General features: G+C 42.7%; 1 protein-coding gene across 6 annotated transcripts in view; it reads right to left on the reverse strand.

Moving 5' to 3' along the window:
- PIGL (phosphatidylinositol glycan anchor biosynthesis class L) overlaps positions 1 to 17,583 on the reverse strand; it is a 122,301-nt gene that overhangs the window by 607 nt on the left and 104,111 nt on the right. For 2 of the 6 annotated variants that reach the window (XR_003525232.2, XR_003525231.2), the window contains exons 7-8: positions 17,372 to 17,518; positions 2,084 to 2,387 (exon numbers count right to left, since the gene is read on the reverse strand). Coding sequence is in view for 2 of the 6 variants with exons in the window: in XM_027625513.2 (XP_027481314.1) it covers positions 17,399 to 17,518 (120 nt within the window). In the remaining 4 variants the exon portion in view is untranslated. Of the gene's footprint in view, positions 1 to 1,192; positions 2,388 to 11,924; positions 11,986 to 17,371; positions 17,519 to 17,583 lie in introns of those variants that run through there. The other 4 variants (XR_003525230.2, XR_003525229.2, XM_027625513.2 and 1 more) reach the window with 3 other exon arrangements.

Genomic DNA, 17,583 nt, shown 5'->3' on the forward strand with positions numbered 1-17,583 from the left:
GATTACCGTTGACTACTTCCCAATTTGTTTTTTAGGGCCATGAACTTACTGAGATTTCAATGACATTTTATTTTATATTTTTTAAGATTTTATTTATGCGCGCGAGAGAGCACATGAGTGGGGTGGGGGCAGAGAGAGAGGGAGAAGCAGGCTCTCTGCCGAGCAGGGAGCCTGACATGGGACTTGATCCCAGGACCCTGGGATCATGACCTGAGCCAAAGGGAGATGCTTAACCAACTGAGCCACCTAGGCACCCCTTAATGACATTTTAGACTTTTATTTATTGTGCTTAGTAAGTGAAATTTATTTGCTGTCAAGTCGAAGAACAATAGACAAAAGGTGGAGATGGTTTTATAAGTTGATGTGTTATTTTTGTGAGCTGTGGGAACATTTCAACATAGATTAGATTTATTGTGGGAGCTGTCTTGGAAGCAGCCATTTGCCCCATTTTGGTTGGTTAGTACATCTTCTAATACATAATACAATCTCTGATACATAAAGGAATTTCCGTACCTCACATTTGAAATGCAGCGATTAGCATGTGAAGTTAGCCTTTATATTAATCAGTTCTCATTGATATATATTTACTACAACAGATTTATATTCCATTATAATAATTTTCTCCAAGCAACTATTTCTGGGCACTGTATGCTCTTGAAATTTGAATCATGAGCCAAGAAAAAAACACTGGGTCTGCTAGTTCATTCATTCATTCATTCATCCAGCAGACATTTGTTGAGCAATTTCGGGGTGTCGGAGGCATTGGGATTGCTGACTGGGACAGGACATGGGCTCCACCCAAGAGAGTCATGGTCTTAGCGCCAATCGGGGGGTTGTTGTGAGGACTTAGAGTTTCTAGCTCAGAGAGTTATAGGATTCGATGAGTTTACGTACATCAAGAATTGAGAAGAAAGCCTAGCACATAGGGAGTGCTTGATAAATGTTAGCTACTATTATCAATCTTGAAAGGCAAAAAGGGCTTAGTGATTAAAATACAAACTGAACTGTCTGAGTTGAAATCCTGACTGCCCTTTACTCATTGTGTAACTGCAGATGAATTATGTTACTTCTTTGGGCCTCTGTTTTTTCATCTATATCATAGAGACATAATTCCTTTTTTTTTTTTTAAGATTGTATTTATTTGACAGAGAGAGACACAGCAAGAGAGGGAACACAAGCGGGGGAGCGGGAGAGGGAGAAGCGGGCTTCCCGCGGAGCAGGGAGCCCGATGTGGGGCTCGATCCCAGGACCCTGGGATCACGACCTGAGCCGAAGGCAGACGCTTAACGACTGAGCCACCCAGGCATCCCGAGACAGTCATAATTTCTTGTGCTCATAGACGTTTTGAGGATTATAAATGGACCTGCCTCATAAAGTTGAGTATACAGGTAAAATGCTTAGAATAGTGCCTGGCATATAGAAAGCACTCAATAAAAGCTAGCTATTTAAAAAAAAAAAAAGTGGGGGACGTGCATACAGACTTCTGTGGAGGCACAGAGAGGAAGGAGCAATCTAGTGCCTGGAGGAGGGTAGGAGAGGAACCCAAAGGTTTCAGTGGAGGTGTTACTTAGAAACCCAGTCACTAGGAGTAGTAGATCGGGAGGGGCAGGTGAAAAATGAGGAGGCATGGCGTGTTGAGGAAATAGTGGGGTAGCTGTGCCTGTCTGGGATTTAGGGTGCCTACATGTGGGTCTGTGGTTTGGGAAATGAGGCTGGAGAAGCAGGCAGAGCTCAACTGTCCAGCAATCTCTGTACCTTCCACCATACTGGCCATCCAAGCTTTTTCCCACTTCTGGACTTTTGTACTTGATGCTTCCCTTGCCTAGAACCCTTCCCGTGGCCATTTCTTTGTCATAATTTAAGCAGTATAAATGTCACCTCCTCAGAAGGGCTGCCTCTGCCATCCACCCCTAATCCCAGAACTCAGTCACAGCACCCTGGTTACTTAATACCAATTTCATATTTATTACCCAATTCATATTTATATTGCTCACATGTTTGTTTGTTTTTTTAACTCTGTCTCCTTCCTAGAATATAAATTCCATGAGGGTACAGGCCACATCTCTCCAGTTTGTCACCATACCTCCACGTGTAGCCAGCTGGCATAGAGCCCGATACATAATCAGTGTGCAGGAAATATTTGTTGAAAGAATGAGTGACTAATGACTTGCCGCCTTATGCCAAGGACTTTAGATCCTTTGCGTTGGTGTTTTGTGTGGGAATGACATGATCAGATTTCTGCTGTAGAATGATAGCCTGGTGACATCATAGCAGGTGAATAGAAGGAAGATGAGCTCAGAGACCAGGGCTCCAGAGGTGGTAGCAGCTGTCCAAGCAGGAAATGATGAGCATCCATATGTAGATCAAGTCAACAAAATCCAGCATCCCTAAAGAAAACAGGAGGAAAGAACTGATAAAATCAAATAAAAACTGAGCATCGTTTAGTGGCACTTGATCCCTGTTTCAGAAAAGATCCAAGTGACTGACTTAAATGTATGTAACAAAAGTAAAAGATGAGAGAATGTGGGAACTTCCAACAAAAAGAGAAGAAGAGAAAATGAAGTTAGGAATAAGATGAGTGTAGAACATGCTGGCGTTAAAGTCTGTTCTTTTGCTAGAGGTGGGCCATAGGTTTAGTGTTTTGTTGTTGGTTTTTTTTTTCCCCAGAGAGTATGGAGAGAGACAATCACGTAAGTTCACGCAATTAGAAAAATTGTACTATATCCGTACAATGGAATACTACTCAGAAATAAAAAGAAATGAACCATTGAGACACATAACAAGATAATTCTAGAAAATGCAAACTAATCTATCAAGAGAGAAAGCAGATCAATGGTCACTTGTGGATGGAGGCAGGAAGAAGGAATGAGGTGGGATGGGTTATCAAAGGCAGGAGAAACTCTGGGGGCGGTGAGGGAAATGTTTACTATCTTGATTTTGGTGCTTGTCTCATCGGTATAAAGCATATATCCAAACTTACCGATTTATGTAGTTTAAGTATGTGCAATTTATCGTGCATCATTTATACCTCAGTAAAGCTATAAAAAAGTTAAATTAAGCAAACATCTGGCAAAGCAATCCCTGAGATAGCTCAGGTAAATCCTTGATGAGCATGAAGGTGTCTCAGGAAGTGAAAGACTGAGTCCAGCAATAAAAAAGTTAAAAAATGATTCTTAAAAGATAAATGTTAGAGTCTCCTTTTATAAAATATAAAGACGTATTTACCCAGGTTAGGACTTATTAAATTATGTTAACGTACCAGACATTAGTGTCACCCAAATAGATCCTTTCTGTTTGAATTTATTTGACCCCAAAAGGAAGCTAAAGAACAAGTTCCTTAATTACTTTGGAATTAAGAACTGCCCTTTGAATCCAAACAGATCTGTTGTCAGAGGACATACCAGAAGACGTGAATAGTAAGGAACGTATGATGACCAAGTGTCACCCTAAGTAATGAACGCCTGACGCAGGACGTGCTTCTTTACTCTGTTTTCTTAATCCCGTGAGACGTGTAAGATATGCGCTCTTGCTAAGCTGTGTGCGTGTTGAGAGGGAGAACCTCCCGTATGCAGGTTTAACTATCACTATGGTGCTTTCTGGAGACTCTTATCTATACCACCTCTAGAAAAGGGTATATATAGCAGATTTAAAAAAAAAAAAAGCTAATCGCAATCAAAGTAATTTATACATTTCTGAGGTGGAAAACGTGTGTGTGTGTTTCTGCATCTTAGAGTACACAGAACTGCTTACCGTAAAGTGAAAATGATTACAATTTTGTTGATTGTTGTGCCAGGCCCCAGTGCTTAGCATCGAATCCCTTAATCTTACCGACAAAATAACTTTCCAAAGTAAATGCTGTGATTATGCCCGTTTTTAAATACTCGGGGGAAAAAATAGGTATGTGGCCTCTAGTCACATGGCTAAGAAGTGGCAGAAGTGAGATTTTTTTTTTTAAAGATTTTATTTATTTATTTGAGAGAGAGAATGAGATAGAGCATGAGAGGGGAAATGGTCAGAGGGAGAAGCAGACTTCCTGCTGAGCAGGGAGCCCGATGTGTGACTCGATCCCGGGATTCCAGGATCATGACCTGAGCCGAAGGCAGTCGCTTAACCAACTGAGCCACCCAGGCGCCCAGAAGTGAGATTTCAACCCAGGTTTGCCTGACTCCAGAGCCCTTAATCTCTATGCTGATTGTCTCCAGTCCTCCTTTATGGTTACTAGACATAGGCTACAAATTCACTGCTAAGCTACCTACGTGGCCAAAGCAAGGAGGAAAACATGATTAGGCATGTATCACACTGTCCCTAAAATTCAGACAAATTGATTTGTTCAAGAGAAACAGAACTTGTTCTGAGACAGATGTCTCATATAGGTTCTTAGAAAGAATATACTCTGGGACGAATGGATAAAGCTCTCTGTTGCATCCTTCCAGGGGAGAGAATCCAGAATTTTGCTACACTAAGATGGTTAAGTTCTGGGGTTCTATCTAATGTGGAGCATGTTGACTAGAGTTAACAATACTCTATTGTACCCTTGAGAGTTGCTGAGTGTAGGTCTTAAATCATCTTAATCATTGTAAGTCATCACATTGTACACCTTAAATTTATGCAATGTTATTTGTTGATTATATCTCAGCTGCAAAGAAAAAAAGAATTTTACTACAGTGATTACCTATGCTGGCCCTTGATAGAGACTTGTGCCCCACTGATCTGTGAGGGTCCAACCCAGTTGGGCCAAAGTCTCAGATGGTGGGGCTTAGAACAAAGAGGAAACATTCTATCTAGACGGAGCTGGGCCACATATGCCCCGTGGTCAATCCACCATCAATGCTGTGTCAGAAGCAGTCTTTGTAAGGATGGCACAGCAAAGAATTGCCCCAGGAATAATCCAAATTTCCTCTTATTTTTTTTTTAAAGATTTTATTTATTTATTTGAGAGAGAGAATGGGAGATAGCATGAGGGAAGAAGGTCAGAGGGAGAAGCAGACTCCCCGCTGAGCAGGGAGCCCAGTGTGGGACTCGATCCCGGGACTCCAGGATCATGACCTGAGCTGAAGGCAGTCGCTTAACCAACTGAGCCACCCAGGCGCCCCCAAATTTCCTCTTATTTAAGGTTGTCTTCGATCATACCCCCCACAGATATTCATCCAACCAGTCATGTGTGACCCCGGCATACAGCAGAGTTAAACAACTTGGTGTCTGTCCTCAAGTAGCTCATCATCCAGTTAAATAGAAGACATGTAGAAGACTCCAATATCATATGAGAAACACTGTAATAGAGGAGCTTATAAGAAACAGGGGTGACATAAAGGATGTACCAGCCACAGCTGGTAGGAATGGGGGAAGTTCTCCTTGGGCAGCCCCTTGAGTTGGATTCACCAGGATGTCAAGGTCAAGTTCAAACCTCCTAGCTCAGGCACACAGCCCCAGTGCAGGCTGATACCCGTAGAGGTAGCCACAGGCTTTGAGGTCTCATTGTTTGTTGGGAGGCCTGTCTGATCTCATCATTGTTGGACTCCCTGGCCATATTGGAAATGGTTTTTCTGATGCCTCTTCTGCATTGAGGCCTCCCAGCCCCAAGCCGAGCACAGTAAAATCAGAGTGGTCATGGTCCTTTCTTGGAGAATCCAGGAATTCCAGTTACATCACTCATGGCCTGTCACTCCTCTGCTTCCTATTATACCTACAGTAAATTCGGGATCCCCCACCATGGCCTACAGGCCCCACACGGTCAATGCTGCATATCTCCCTCTCCACTTCAACCACCTCCACATCCCCTTCAGTCACATCAACCCTGCCATGACAACCTTCCTTCCATCTGGTGGACCCGCCAAGTTCATGCTCATTGCTATTCCTCGTGTTGGACTGCACTTCCCTTTTTCTCACCTACTTGGGGAGGAAGAAATTTTCCTCTCTCTGAGGCTCTAGCTGGACTAAGAATTAAATTTACCTGACACAGATTAACAGGAGAAAATCAAATTTAGTTTTGTGCATACAGGGAATCCACACAGACATGAAATTCCCAAAACTGTCAGGCAAAATGAGGTATATCCAGGGCACCTGGGTGGCTCAGTCATTAAGCGTCTGCCTTCAGCTCAGGTCATGATCCCAGGGCCCTGGGATCGAGTCTCACATTGCGCTCCATGCCCGGCAGGAAGCCTGTTTCTCCCTCTCCCACTCCCCCTGCTTCTGTTCCTGCTCTCGCTGTGTCTCTCGCTGTCTCCGTCTTTGTCAAATAAATCAATAAAATCTTTTAATAAATAAATAAATAAATAAATAAATAAATAAATAAATAAAATGAGGTATATCCGTCAGTCTTCCTGGGCTCAGGAGGGGGGTGGGAGTCTGGGGGTGCAAAGAAGAGGAAGGCCATTAGCAGGAAGGTGAGAGGAGTTTTGGAAAACAAAGTTGGCCCTACGCAGATAAGTCTCTTAGATAAAAAGCATTCTGTTTAATAGCTCTCTCCCTGGTACAGGCCCTTTATCTAAATTCTTTTTAGGCATTTGCGGGTGGGGTGGGGGTAGGTCAAAGTTTCTTCCTGAGACTTTTGGGCCTTGATTGTTTTCAACTCAAAATAATGGACATGCCATTGTGACCCATCTTGGGAGTGGCCTGCCCTTGGCCCACAGCACTCTGTCCACAGTATTGGGGACATAAAAATCCTTGGTTCCTGATTGAGTGAATTAATGTGGAGTCCATAGGACTCTGAGGGAAGCCTCAAGGAATATAAAAAAGGCCAGTCATTAAGGAGACCAGTGGGGGTTCAGGCCCCAGAATGCTTCCAAGAAACCACAAGACTAAGAGGCAAGAAGGTGATTCCAGACGAAAAGGAAACTGACCTTTTTTTTTCTTCAATAATAAAACCAAATTTAAATTTTAGACATCTATTTCAGTGAGAACTGAAAACAGGAATGGTTAAGGCCCAGTAAACCATGCTCATCAGCGCCTAAACAAGCTGGAATAAGAATAAAGAAAAAAAAATTTATTACTTTGCCCAAATGTTTACGAATTGAAGTATTCATTGTTGTTAAGATGACAGTTCTCCCCAAATTTATCTATAGATCCAATGAAATCCCAGCAGGCTTTTAAAAGTTAGAAATTGATAAGCTGATTCTAAAGTTTATATGGAAACTGAAAGGACCTAGAATAGCCAAAAATGAACAGAGTTGGAGTACCTACCTGACTCGAAACTTACTATAAACACACAGTTAATCAAGACTGTGTTGTTGGCATAAGGGTAGACATAATAGATTAATGTAACAGAATGAAGTACAGAAATAGATCTTTCCATTAAAAAAAAATAGTTTATTACTTTTTTTTTTTTTTTAGTAATCCCTACACCCAATATGGGGCTTGAACTCATGACCCCAAGATCAAGAGTTGCAAGCTCTTTGGAGTGGGCCAGCCAGGCGCCCCAAATCTTTGCATTTATTAACAACCGATTTTAACCAAAAGCACCAAGGAAATTTAATGGAGACAGCATGAGGCACCCTGATCCAACAGAGGTTGGTGGTGCAGGCCCTGAAAGCATTCATTCATGGTAGAACAAAGGAGGTAAAGTTTATTGAATACTCAGCAAGGGAGCAGTGGTCCAGGCAGCAAAGGAGAGACTCTGCCACGAGGCGGTGGTGAAGGGCTATAGTTATAGGGTGGAGTGAGGGAATATGGAACTGTCTGGAGTTTTCCCATTATTGGTAACTGGGCCTGGTTGTGAGTAGCCCACTGGTCGGTTAGGGCCTATGACTTCATGAACCTGTTTGCATTCAGCTTGGCAGTCACTGTGGGCCCTTCTTCCCTCGCTTATGTTTCCATTGCTCAAGACTGTTGCCCAAAAGCAGCCTCTACAGAAACGACTGTTGGGATCCCTAGGTGGCTCAGTGGGTTAAGCATCTGACTTTGGTCAGGTCGAGCCCCGCATCAGACTCCCCAACTCAGTAGGGAATCGGCTTGTCCTGCTACCCCTCCCCCAGCTCATGCTCTCACTCGAATAAATAAATAAAATATATTTTTTAAAGATTTGATTTATTTATTTGTCAGAGAGAGAGAGCAAGTGCACAAGCAGGGGGAGCTGCAGGCAGAGGGAGAAGCAGGCCTGATGCTGGACTGGATCCCAGGATCCTGGGATCATGACCTGAGCCAAAAGCAGATGCCTAACTGACTGAGCCACCCAGGCATCACGTAAATAAAATCTTCACCAAGAAAAAAAAAAGGATTGTTTTAAATGAATAGTGTTGGAGCAATTGGGTACCCATAAGCAAACAGACGTTGGCCTCACACCAGAATTAATTCAAGACAGATCATAGACCTAAATGTAACAAAAAAACTTTAAATCTGGAAGAAAAAAAAGTTTTGTGACCCTGGGTTAGGTAAATTTCTTATAATACCACAAATGTAATCCATAAGGTATTGATGAATCAGAATTAAATCAATCTGGCCATCCAAATATGAATAACATATTTGCAAATAGGACTCTAAAATCATTGGGTGGGGCGCCTGGCTGGCTCAGTGGGTTAAGCGTCTGCCTTCGGCTCAGGTCATGATCTCAGGGTCCGGGGATCGAGCCCCACATCGGGCTCCCTGCTCAGTGGGGAGCCTGCTTCTCCCTCTGACCTTCCCCCGTCTCATGTACTCTCTCTCATTCTCGCTCTCTCAAATAAATAAATAAATCTTTTAAAAAAATATACTGTAGTATTGGTTTCAGGAATAGAATTTAGTGATTCATCACTAAATATAACACCCAGTGCTCATCCCAACAAGTGCCCTCGTTAATACCCATCAGCCCTTTAGTTCATCCCCCCACCCACCTCCCCACCAGCAGCCTTCAGTTTGTTCTCTATAGTTAAGAGTCTCTTATGACTCATTTATTTTTTAAATCATGTTTTAAAGATTTTTTAAAAAGATTTTTCATCTATTTATTTGACAGAAAGCACAGAGAGAGCATGAGCAGGGGGAGGGGCAGAGAGAGAGGGAGAAGCAGGCTCCCCACTGAGCAGGGAGCCAGCCTTGGGGCTCAATCCCAGGACCCTGGGATCATGACCTGAGCCGAAGGCAGACAGTTAACCGAGTCACATGGGCGCCCCTATTTAGTTTTAGTTATAGTCACATATTGATGAAGGATAGTTGGAAGAAAGGCAGGCAGGGACAAAGGTGTCCCCTGCCCTAAGAGGAAACCACCCTTAAAAGGATTTTACACCACCCTAGAAGGAGCCGTCCACCCTTTCCCATGTGACAAGTTGATTGGATGACAGGTGCGTGGAGGGTTAATCAGATTAAAACAGCCCACCAACAAGCCCATAAAACCCCGTAGACCTAGAAACTCTGCGGTAGGGGCACCTGGGTGGCTCAGTCGTTAAGTGTCTGCCTGGGCTGGCGCAGGTCGTGATCCCAGGGTCCTGGGATGGAGTCCCGCATCGGGCTCCCTGCTCCGCGGGGAGTCTGCTTCTCCCTCTGACCCTCTTCCCTCTTGTGCTCTCTATCTCTCTTTCTCTCTCTCTCTCTCAAATAAATAAAATCTTAAAAAAAAAAAAAGAGGTCCTTAATGAGATTTCTTTTGTATACAATCTAATGATGATTACTATGATGTGATTTATCATAAGAAATTGGTCTTAGTCCCCATTCCTATCACAGAGCTCCTAAAACCCTTGGAATTTTCTAAGTGGTTAGAGTGATAAAGATGTCTTTTGTTATTCATAACAAGCTTCTTTCAACCAACTCAGTTTATGTTAATGAGGTTGATGTAGGAAAGGACATTAGGGTTCGAAGCCAACGGGCCAAGAATTCTTAAGATGTCATTGGTGCAAAACGTGGTTTTGTTCAAGCCCGGGGACAGGACCCGTGGGCAGAAAGGGTTGCACGGGGGTCATGAGGAGTGGCCCATGATATACTTTCAAATTGGGAGGGGGTTAGGGACAGCGTAAGTCTCTTAAGGAATTTTTGGAAACAAGTTTTCCAGGACCTTGAGGGGGCTAGCTGTTGTTGGGAAAAGGTCCTTTATTACCGACTAATAAAACCTTAGTCGTGAGACCCTTCAGATGTGTATCGGTGGGCCATATGCTTGGGGGATGGTTGCCGACATGTATCTTGCGGGGGTTACGGATCAAGGAAATTTCTAGGGGAAGTATTACGTGTTAAAGTAGACTTACAGGGTCCTGGTTGGGGGGATGGGGTTGGGCTAGGATTTTGCCTTTTGCCCTTAGCAAAGTATTAACATCGTGGCCGTTGAGTCCCTAGAGGAATGCCACTCTGCCTGTTTCAAGGACTTGTCAGTGGGCTCTAGGTACTAAGGAAATGTAATAGTTTTTCTTTTGCCTTTGTTTCCCACGTCAAGGTGACTTTTGGAAAACCCCTAAATTGGGGGGCTGATTGCACGGAAACCAACCATGTTGGAAAGTTGCAAATTTTAGCTGTACTTCCCCATCCCCAGGGGAGGGGAGAGGGACAGGAGGTTGAATTAATCATCAATGGCCAATGATTTCATCGATCATACCTATGGAATGAAGCCTCTATAAAAATCCCAAAAGTCATGGGGTTTGGAGACCTTCCAGTTGGTGAACACGCGGAGGTGGGAGAGAGGTGTACCCAGAGGGAGCATGGATCTCTGCACCTTTACCTACCTTGCCCAATGCGTCTCTTCCATTTGGCTGTTCCTGAGTTAGATCCTTTGTAGTACACTGGTAATCTAGTAAGTATACTATTTTTTTTTTTAAGTATACTGTTTTTCTGAGTTCTGAGAGCCTATCTAAGAAGTTAACCAAACCCCAGGAGGGGCTAGTGGGAACTTCTGATTATAGCCAGCAGATCAGTACAGGTGACAACCGGGACTTGCAGTTGGCACCTGACATGGGAGTGGGGAGGGGACTGTCTTGTGGAGTGAGCTCTATTTTTTTTTTAATCTTTAAATTTTTTTATTGTTGGGCGCCTGGGTGGCTCAGATGGTTGGGCGTCTGCCTTCGGCTCAGGTCATGGTCCCAGGGTCCTGGGATCGAGTCCCGCATCGGGCTCCCTGCTCCTTGGGAGCCTGCTTCTCCCTCTGCTTCTCCCTCTGCCTCTCTCTCTCTCTGTCTCTTATGAATAAATGAAATCTTTAAAAAAAGATCTATTCATTAAGGTAATCCCTACATGCAACGTGGGGCTCAAATTCACTACCCGGAGAGATCAAGAGTTGCATGCTGTGCCGACTGAGCCAGCCAAGGGCCCCTAAACTCTTAACCTCGATGAATAGGTGGGGGTATGAGTGGGTAAAATGTTTTGGGAGCTATGTTCATTAATAAATTTTGAAATATTACTAGAGGAATACAGGTTTCATCAAAATTACTACGTAAGGAGAGGGAAACACCAGCATTATGCAGACAAACATTAGGACTCTCAGATTAAGAGGAGGGCAAACAGGGAAAGAAAAGAAACTTTTCCAAGCCAATACAAAGAAAAAGAATCAAGACGAGGTAAAATAAGGTTTAAAATGAATGTAAATTAATGGATAGACTTAAGCACAAAGATTCCAGCTTAGTAAGTGTAAATGAACCCAATTCTCCTATTTAAAAAACCAAAGGCCACAGATTGGGTTGTTACAAACCCACCTGTTAATGATTTGCATTTAAAAGTGTTAGAAAGGGGGCGCCTGGGTGGCTCAGTCGATTAAACGTCGCCTTCGGCTCAGGTCCGGATCCCAGGGTCCTGGGATCGAGCATCGGGCATCGGGCTCCCTGCTCAGTGGAGAGCCTGCTTCTCCCTCTCCCTCTCCTGCTCCCCCTGCTTGTGCTCTCTCTCTTTGAAGGCAAAGGCATGGACAGATATAGATCATAAAAATACAAATAAGAAGGAGTACCTGGGTGGCTCAGTTGGTTAAGCAACTGACTTTGGCTCAGGTCATGATCTCAGGGTCCTGGGATCGAGCTCCGCCTCGGGCTCTCTGTACTCAGTGGGGAGTCGCTTGTCCCTCTGCCCCTCCCCTGCTTGTGCACATTCTCTCAAATAAATAAATAAAATCTTTAAAAAAAAATACAAACAGAAAGCAGGAATGAGATATTGTTATCAGGTAAAATTTAAATTAAGACCAGATACATTAAAAAGTGCAAAAAGGCTATTAATAAAAACACATATACTGTACATGTATGTATAATGTAACATAATATATATTTTCCATACTTGTAAGTAAAATTAATAATGATACATAATCTGTAAAGACAACCTAAGAGTCATAGATGTTTATGCACCAAACACGGATAAATGAATAAATAATATTCATTTTCACAGTTTAACTGAATTTCATTTAATTTGGCAAAAAAGCAAATCATGTAGGAATTGTATTATACAGTTTGTAAGCTTGATTTAACACAAAGAGCACTTTTTTTTTGAAGATTTTATTTATTTATTTGACAGAGAGAGACAGCGAGAGAGGGAACACAAGCAGACCGAGTGGGAGAGGGAGAAGCACGCTTCCCACTGAGCAGGGAGCCCGATGTGGGGCTCGATCCCAGGACCCCGGGGTCATGACCTGAGCTGACGGGCAGATGCTTAATGACTGAGCCACCCAGGCGCCCCCAAAGAGCACTTTCTAATTTACAGAGAATATACACTCTTTATGTCCATAGTAATCAATTATGTACCTGGCCATAAAGAAAATGATGATAAATTTTAAAAACCCAGGAGATTCTATAATTCAGAAACTTTAATTATAGCCCAATATAAATAGAAATCAACCACAGAATGGTTTTCTAAAATTTTGCTTTGGGAAATAAGAAACAATTTCTCAGATCTAAGAGGAAATCAAAATTATTAAGACAAATACATGAATTTAGCAAAGTCAGTGGATACAAGGTCAGTATACCAAAAGACCAATTGTTTTCTATATATTAGCAACAAACAATTGGAGAATGAAATTTTCAAAGATCATTTATAATGGTATCAAAATAGGAATAAATTTAGCAAAAGATTATTAAATTTACTACAAAACATCATTGACAGGAATTAAATAAGTATCTTTTTTATTTTTTTATTTCTTTAAAAGATTTATTTATTTGAGAGAGAGAATGAGAGAGAGAGAGCGCGAGAGGGAAGAGGGTCAGAGGGAGAAGCAGACTCCCTGCCGAGCAGGGAACCCGATGTGGGACTTGATCCTGGGACTCCAGGATCATGACCTGAGCCGAAGGCAGTCGCTTAACCAATTGAGCCATCCAGGCGCCCCAAATAAGTATCTTTACTCTCATAAATGGAGAGATATATTTATGGATTGGAAGACAGTATTGTTAAGTCAGTTCTTTCCATGTTGGTCTATAGATTCAATGCAACTTCAACCCCAAATCCTAGCAGGCTTTTCTTTACTTTTTTTTTTTTTTAAGATTTTAGTTTATTTATCTCTCTCTCTCTTTTTAAGATTTTTATTTATTTGAGAGAGAGAGCACAAGCAGGGAGGAGGGGCAGAGGGAGAGGGAGAAGCAGACTCCCTGCTGAGCAGGGAGCCCGATGCGGGACTCAATCCCAGAACCCTGGGATCATGATCTGAGCAGAAGGCAGATGCTTAACCGCCTGAGCCACCCAGGCACCCTTTTTCTTTTTTTGATATAAAAATACATATATGTGTGTGTATATATATACACACATATGTACAATACCGTGGTAGTTCTACCTTGTACACTAGGTCCCTCACTTTTGGAGCTCTGGGCTGCCAAGAATAAAAAATCTGAATTCTCTGAGGCTAACATGTTATGAGGAAGTCCAAGCCATATGGAGAGGCTATGAGCTTGAGATGATAGCCCAATTGGTCTTCCAGCCATCAGCCAGCATGAACTGCCAGCCATATGAGTGAAGCCATGTTTGATGTCCATTCTGGTTGAGCCATCAGACTTGACCCCAGTGGACATCTCGGTGGGATTGCATGAGAGACCCTGAGCCAGAACTGTCTGGCCAAGTTCTTCCACAACTCCTGTATCATGAGATCTTGAGAAAAATAGAATGGTTGTTTAAGAAAAATTATAGCAGGGGTGCCTGACTGGCTCAGTTGGAACAGCGTCTGACTTGAGCTCAGGATTGTGAGTGTGGGCCCCACATTGGGTGTAGAGATTATCAAAAAAATTTTTTTAAAACTCACAGTAGCCTTGTTATAATAGCCCCAAACTGGAAACACTCTAAATGTCCTTCAACAACAGAAAGAATAAATAAAAGATGGTATATTCATAGACTGGAATATTATACCACAATGAAAGTGAATTAACCATGCGTACATGGATGAAACTCACAGATAAAACACCGAGTAAAAGAAGTCATACACACGAGTACATATTGTGTGAATTCATTTACATGAAGTTGAAAATCATGGGGATGAAGTAAGAGTAGTAAGTAAGAGTAGTGATTTTCCTTAGGGAGGATTGAGAAGGAGGACAGAGAACTGTTTTAAGCTGGGAATATTTCATATTTGGATCTGGGTGGCAGTTACAAGCTGCGCATACATGTAAAAACACTTCAGGAGATGTAAGACTTAGCCCAATTTAAAAATAAAAAACATGAATAGGACTTTGTTTGTTTATTTATTTTTAAAGTAAACTCTATGCCCAAGATGGGGCTTGAACTCATGACCCCATGATCAAGAATCACATGCTCTACCGACTGAGCCAGCCGGGCGCCCCAGAATTTTATTTTAAAGACATCATAATTGGGGTGCCTGGGTGGCTCAGTCGTTAAGCGTCTGCCTTCAGCTCAGGTCATGATCCCAGGGTCCTGGGATCGAGCCCCGCATCAAGCCCCGCATCGGGCTCCCTCCTCAGCGGGAAGCCTGCTTCTCCCTCTCCCCCTGCTTGGGTTCCCTCTCTTGCTGTGTCTCTCTGTCGAATAAATAAATAAAATCTTAAAAAAAAAAAAAAAGGACATCATAATCTTAAGTTGGCTTGAAGTGGAGAAAACAATTGAGAGTGATTGCACACCTAGAACCCAAGAAGGCAATTAAAAAGGTGTGTGCTGGGGCGCCTGGGTGGCTCAGTCCCTTGGGCATCTGCTTCAGCTCAGGTTATGATCTCAGGGTCCTGAGATCAAGCCCCACGTCCGGCTCCCTGCTCAGCAGAGTCTCCTTCTCCCTCTCCCTCTGCACTGCCCCGTCATGTTCTCTCTCTCAAATAAATAAATAAAATCTTTAAAAAAAAAAAAAAAGGTGTGTTCTGGGGCGCCTGGGTGACTTGGTTGAGTATCAGACTCTTGGTTTAGGCTCAGGTCATGATCTTGGGGTCCTGAGATCGAGCCCTGCGTCAGGCTCCCTGCTCTGTGGGAAGCCTGCTTCTCCCTCTCCCACTCCCCCTGCTTGTGTTCCCTCTCTTGCTGTGTATCTCTCTGTCAGATAAATTAAATCTTTAAAAAAAAATTAAAGGAACAATGTTAGGAATATTTGAGGAATTGAGTGATTTTCATAGGAGTATGGTTGATAGCATAGAGTATCAAGCAGACTTTTTTGTAAAAATTAACAGCTGATTTTTTTTTAAGATTTTATTTATTTGAGAGAGTGAGAGAGAACATGAGCCTGGGTGAGAGGCAGAGGGAGAAGCAGACTCCCCGCTGAGCAGGGAGCCTGATGCGGGGCTAGATCTCCCGACTCTGGGCTCATGACCAGAGCCGAAGGCAGACGCTCAACCGACTGAGCCACCCAGGCTCCCCTAACAGCTGATTCTATACTGTATATAGAAATGCACAGAACTTAGAAAAGCTAAGACAATCTCAAAGAAGAGCAAATGTGGAGGGCTTACTTTGATTTCAAGCAGAGTGGTCTTGGTGTAAGGTAAGGTATATAGATCAACAACTGGATATCTATATGCAAATAAGATGAATCTGGCCTCTGCCTCACACTATATACAAAAATTAATTTGAGATGGGTCATACACTGAAGTGTAAAACCTAAATGAAAGGATAGGAGGAAATCTTCATGACTTTTGGGGTAGGAGATTTTTTTTTTAAACGTGACACGAAAAACACTAACCATAAAATAAAAACATCTCCACTCACCAAAAGATATTAAAGTGAAAAGGAAAGCCACAACTGGGAATGTATTTTCTAAATATATATATATCGAACAGCCCAGGTTATAAAATGGGCTAATTCTCAGAGGAGTGTCTGTCAACAGGCACTTTACAAAAGAAGATATCCAAATGGTCAAAAAGCACATGACAAGGTCCTTCACATCTCTACAGGTCAAGAACATGCAAAGAATACCACAAGGAGATATCACTGTACACATAGCAGAAGGGCTACCTTTAAAAAGACTGACACGGGGCGCCTGGGTGGCTCAGTCGGTTAAGGGTCTGCTTTCAGCTCAGGTCATGGTCCCCGGGTCCTGGGATCAAGCCTCGCATGGAGCCCCTGCTCCGCCGGAAGCCTGCTTCTCCCTCTCCCACTCCCCCTGCTTGTGTTCCCTCTCTCACTGTGTCTCTCTCTGTCGAATAAATAAAATCTTTAAAAATTTTTTTATTTTTATTTATTCATGAGAGACAGAGAGAGGCAGAGGGAGAAGTAGGCTCCTCCTGGAGCAGAGAGCCCATGGAGGGGCTTGATCCCAGGGCCCCGGGATCATGACTTGAGCCAAAGGCAGACACTTAACCAACTGAGCCACCCAGGCGCCCCCAAACAACCTGTTTTTAAATGATGTTCAATAATAGGTAAAACTAACCTATGTGATAGAAGTCAGGATCGTGATCCCCTGTTTTCTCTGGAGCACTGAGAATGTTCTTTCTTTGAACTGGTGGTGATTACCTAAGCGTTGCTTTCAAAATATGTGCATTTTGGGACACCTGGGTGGCTTAGGTCCTGATCTCTGGGTCCTGGGATAGAGCCCTGAGTTGGGCTCCTGGCTCAGCAGGGAGTCTGCTTCTGCCTCTGCCCCTCCCCCCTGCTGGTGCACTCTTTCTCTCACATAAATTTTTAAAAATGTGCATTTTGCTTTACATAAACTATCTACACCTTCAATAATAATAATAAAAAAAAAACAGGAAAACCCTCCCCCCTGCTGGTGCACTTTCTCTCAAATTTTTAAAAATGTGCATTTTGCTTTACGTAAACTATCTACACCTTCAATAAAAAAGAAAACAGGATAAACAAACTACATATTGTCTGGAAATTTTTAAGAAAAAGCACTCAATATGAAACACTAATGGACATAGGTTTAGCCATACTCAGAGGAAGATCTATAGTCATTAATACTGTGATTACCAAAAAATACTAAAAATAAAGCTACTTAATTCAATAAACTATTGAACTAATAAGATAAACACAAATAGTGTTAATGAAGAGGAAGGTTGAAATTAAGGAAGTAGTAAAACGATAGAAAAATAAGTAAAAGAAAATGGTATTTCTTTGAAGGTACAAATAAAATAGAGCAACGAATAGGTTTAGAAAATACCTGGGTTCCATCAGTAGTTCTTGTGATTTATGTCTTGAAACTTTGGTGCTGTGTTCCCATAACAATGGAACTTGGTGTGGTTCGTTCATTTATTACATTTTGAAGAATCTGTCGGACATCAAAATCCTCAAGACACGGTTTTATGATCTGGTAAGAGAGACCAAGAGGTACAGCAGGTTTCAGCTGCTCTTTGCCTGGCAGACAGCAGGTGC

This window comes from Zalophus californianus, chromosome 16 (genome assembly GCF_009762305.2).
Source record: "Zalophus californianus isolate mZalCal1 chromosome 16, mZalCal1.pri.v2, whole genome shotgun sequence".
In the NCBI taxonomy this organism is placed as follows: Eukaryota; Metazoa; Chordata; class Mammalia; order Carnivora; family Otariidae; genus Zalophus; species Zalophus californianus.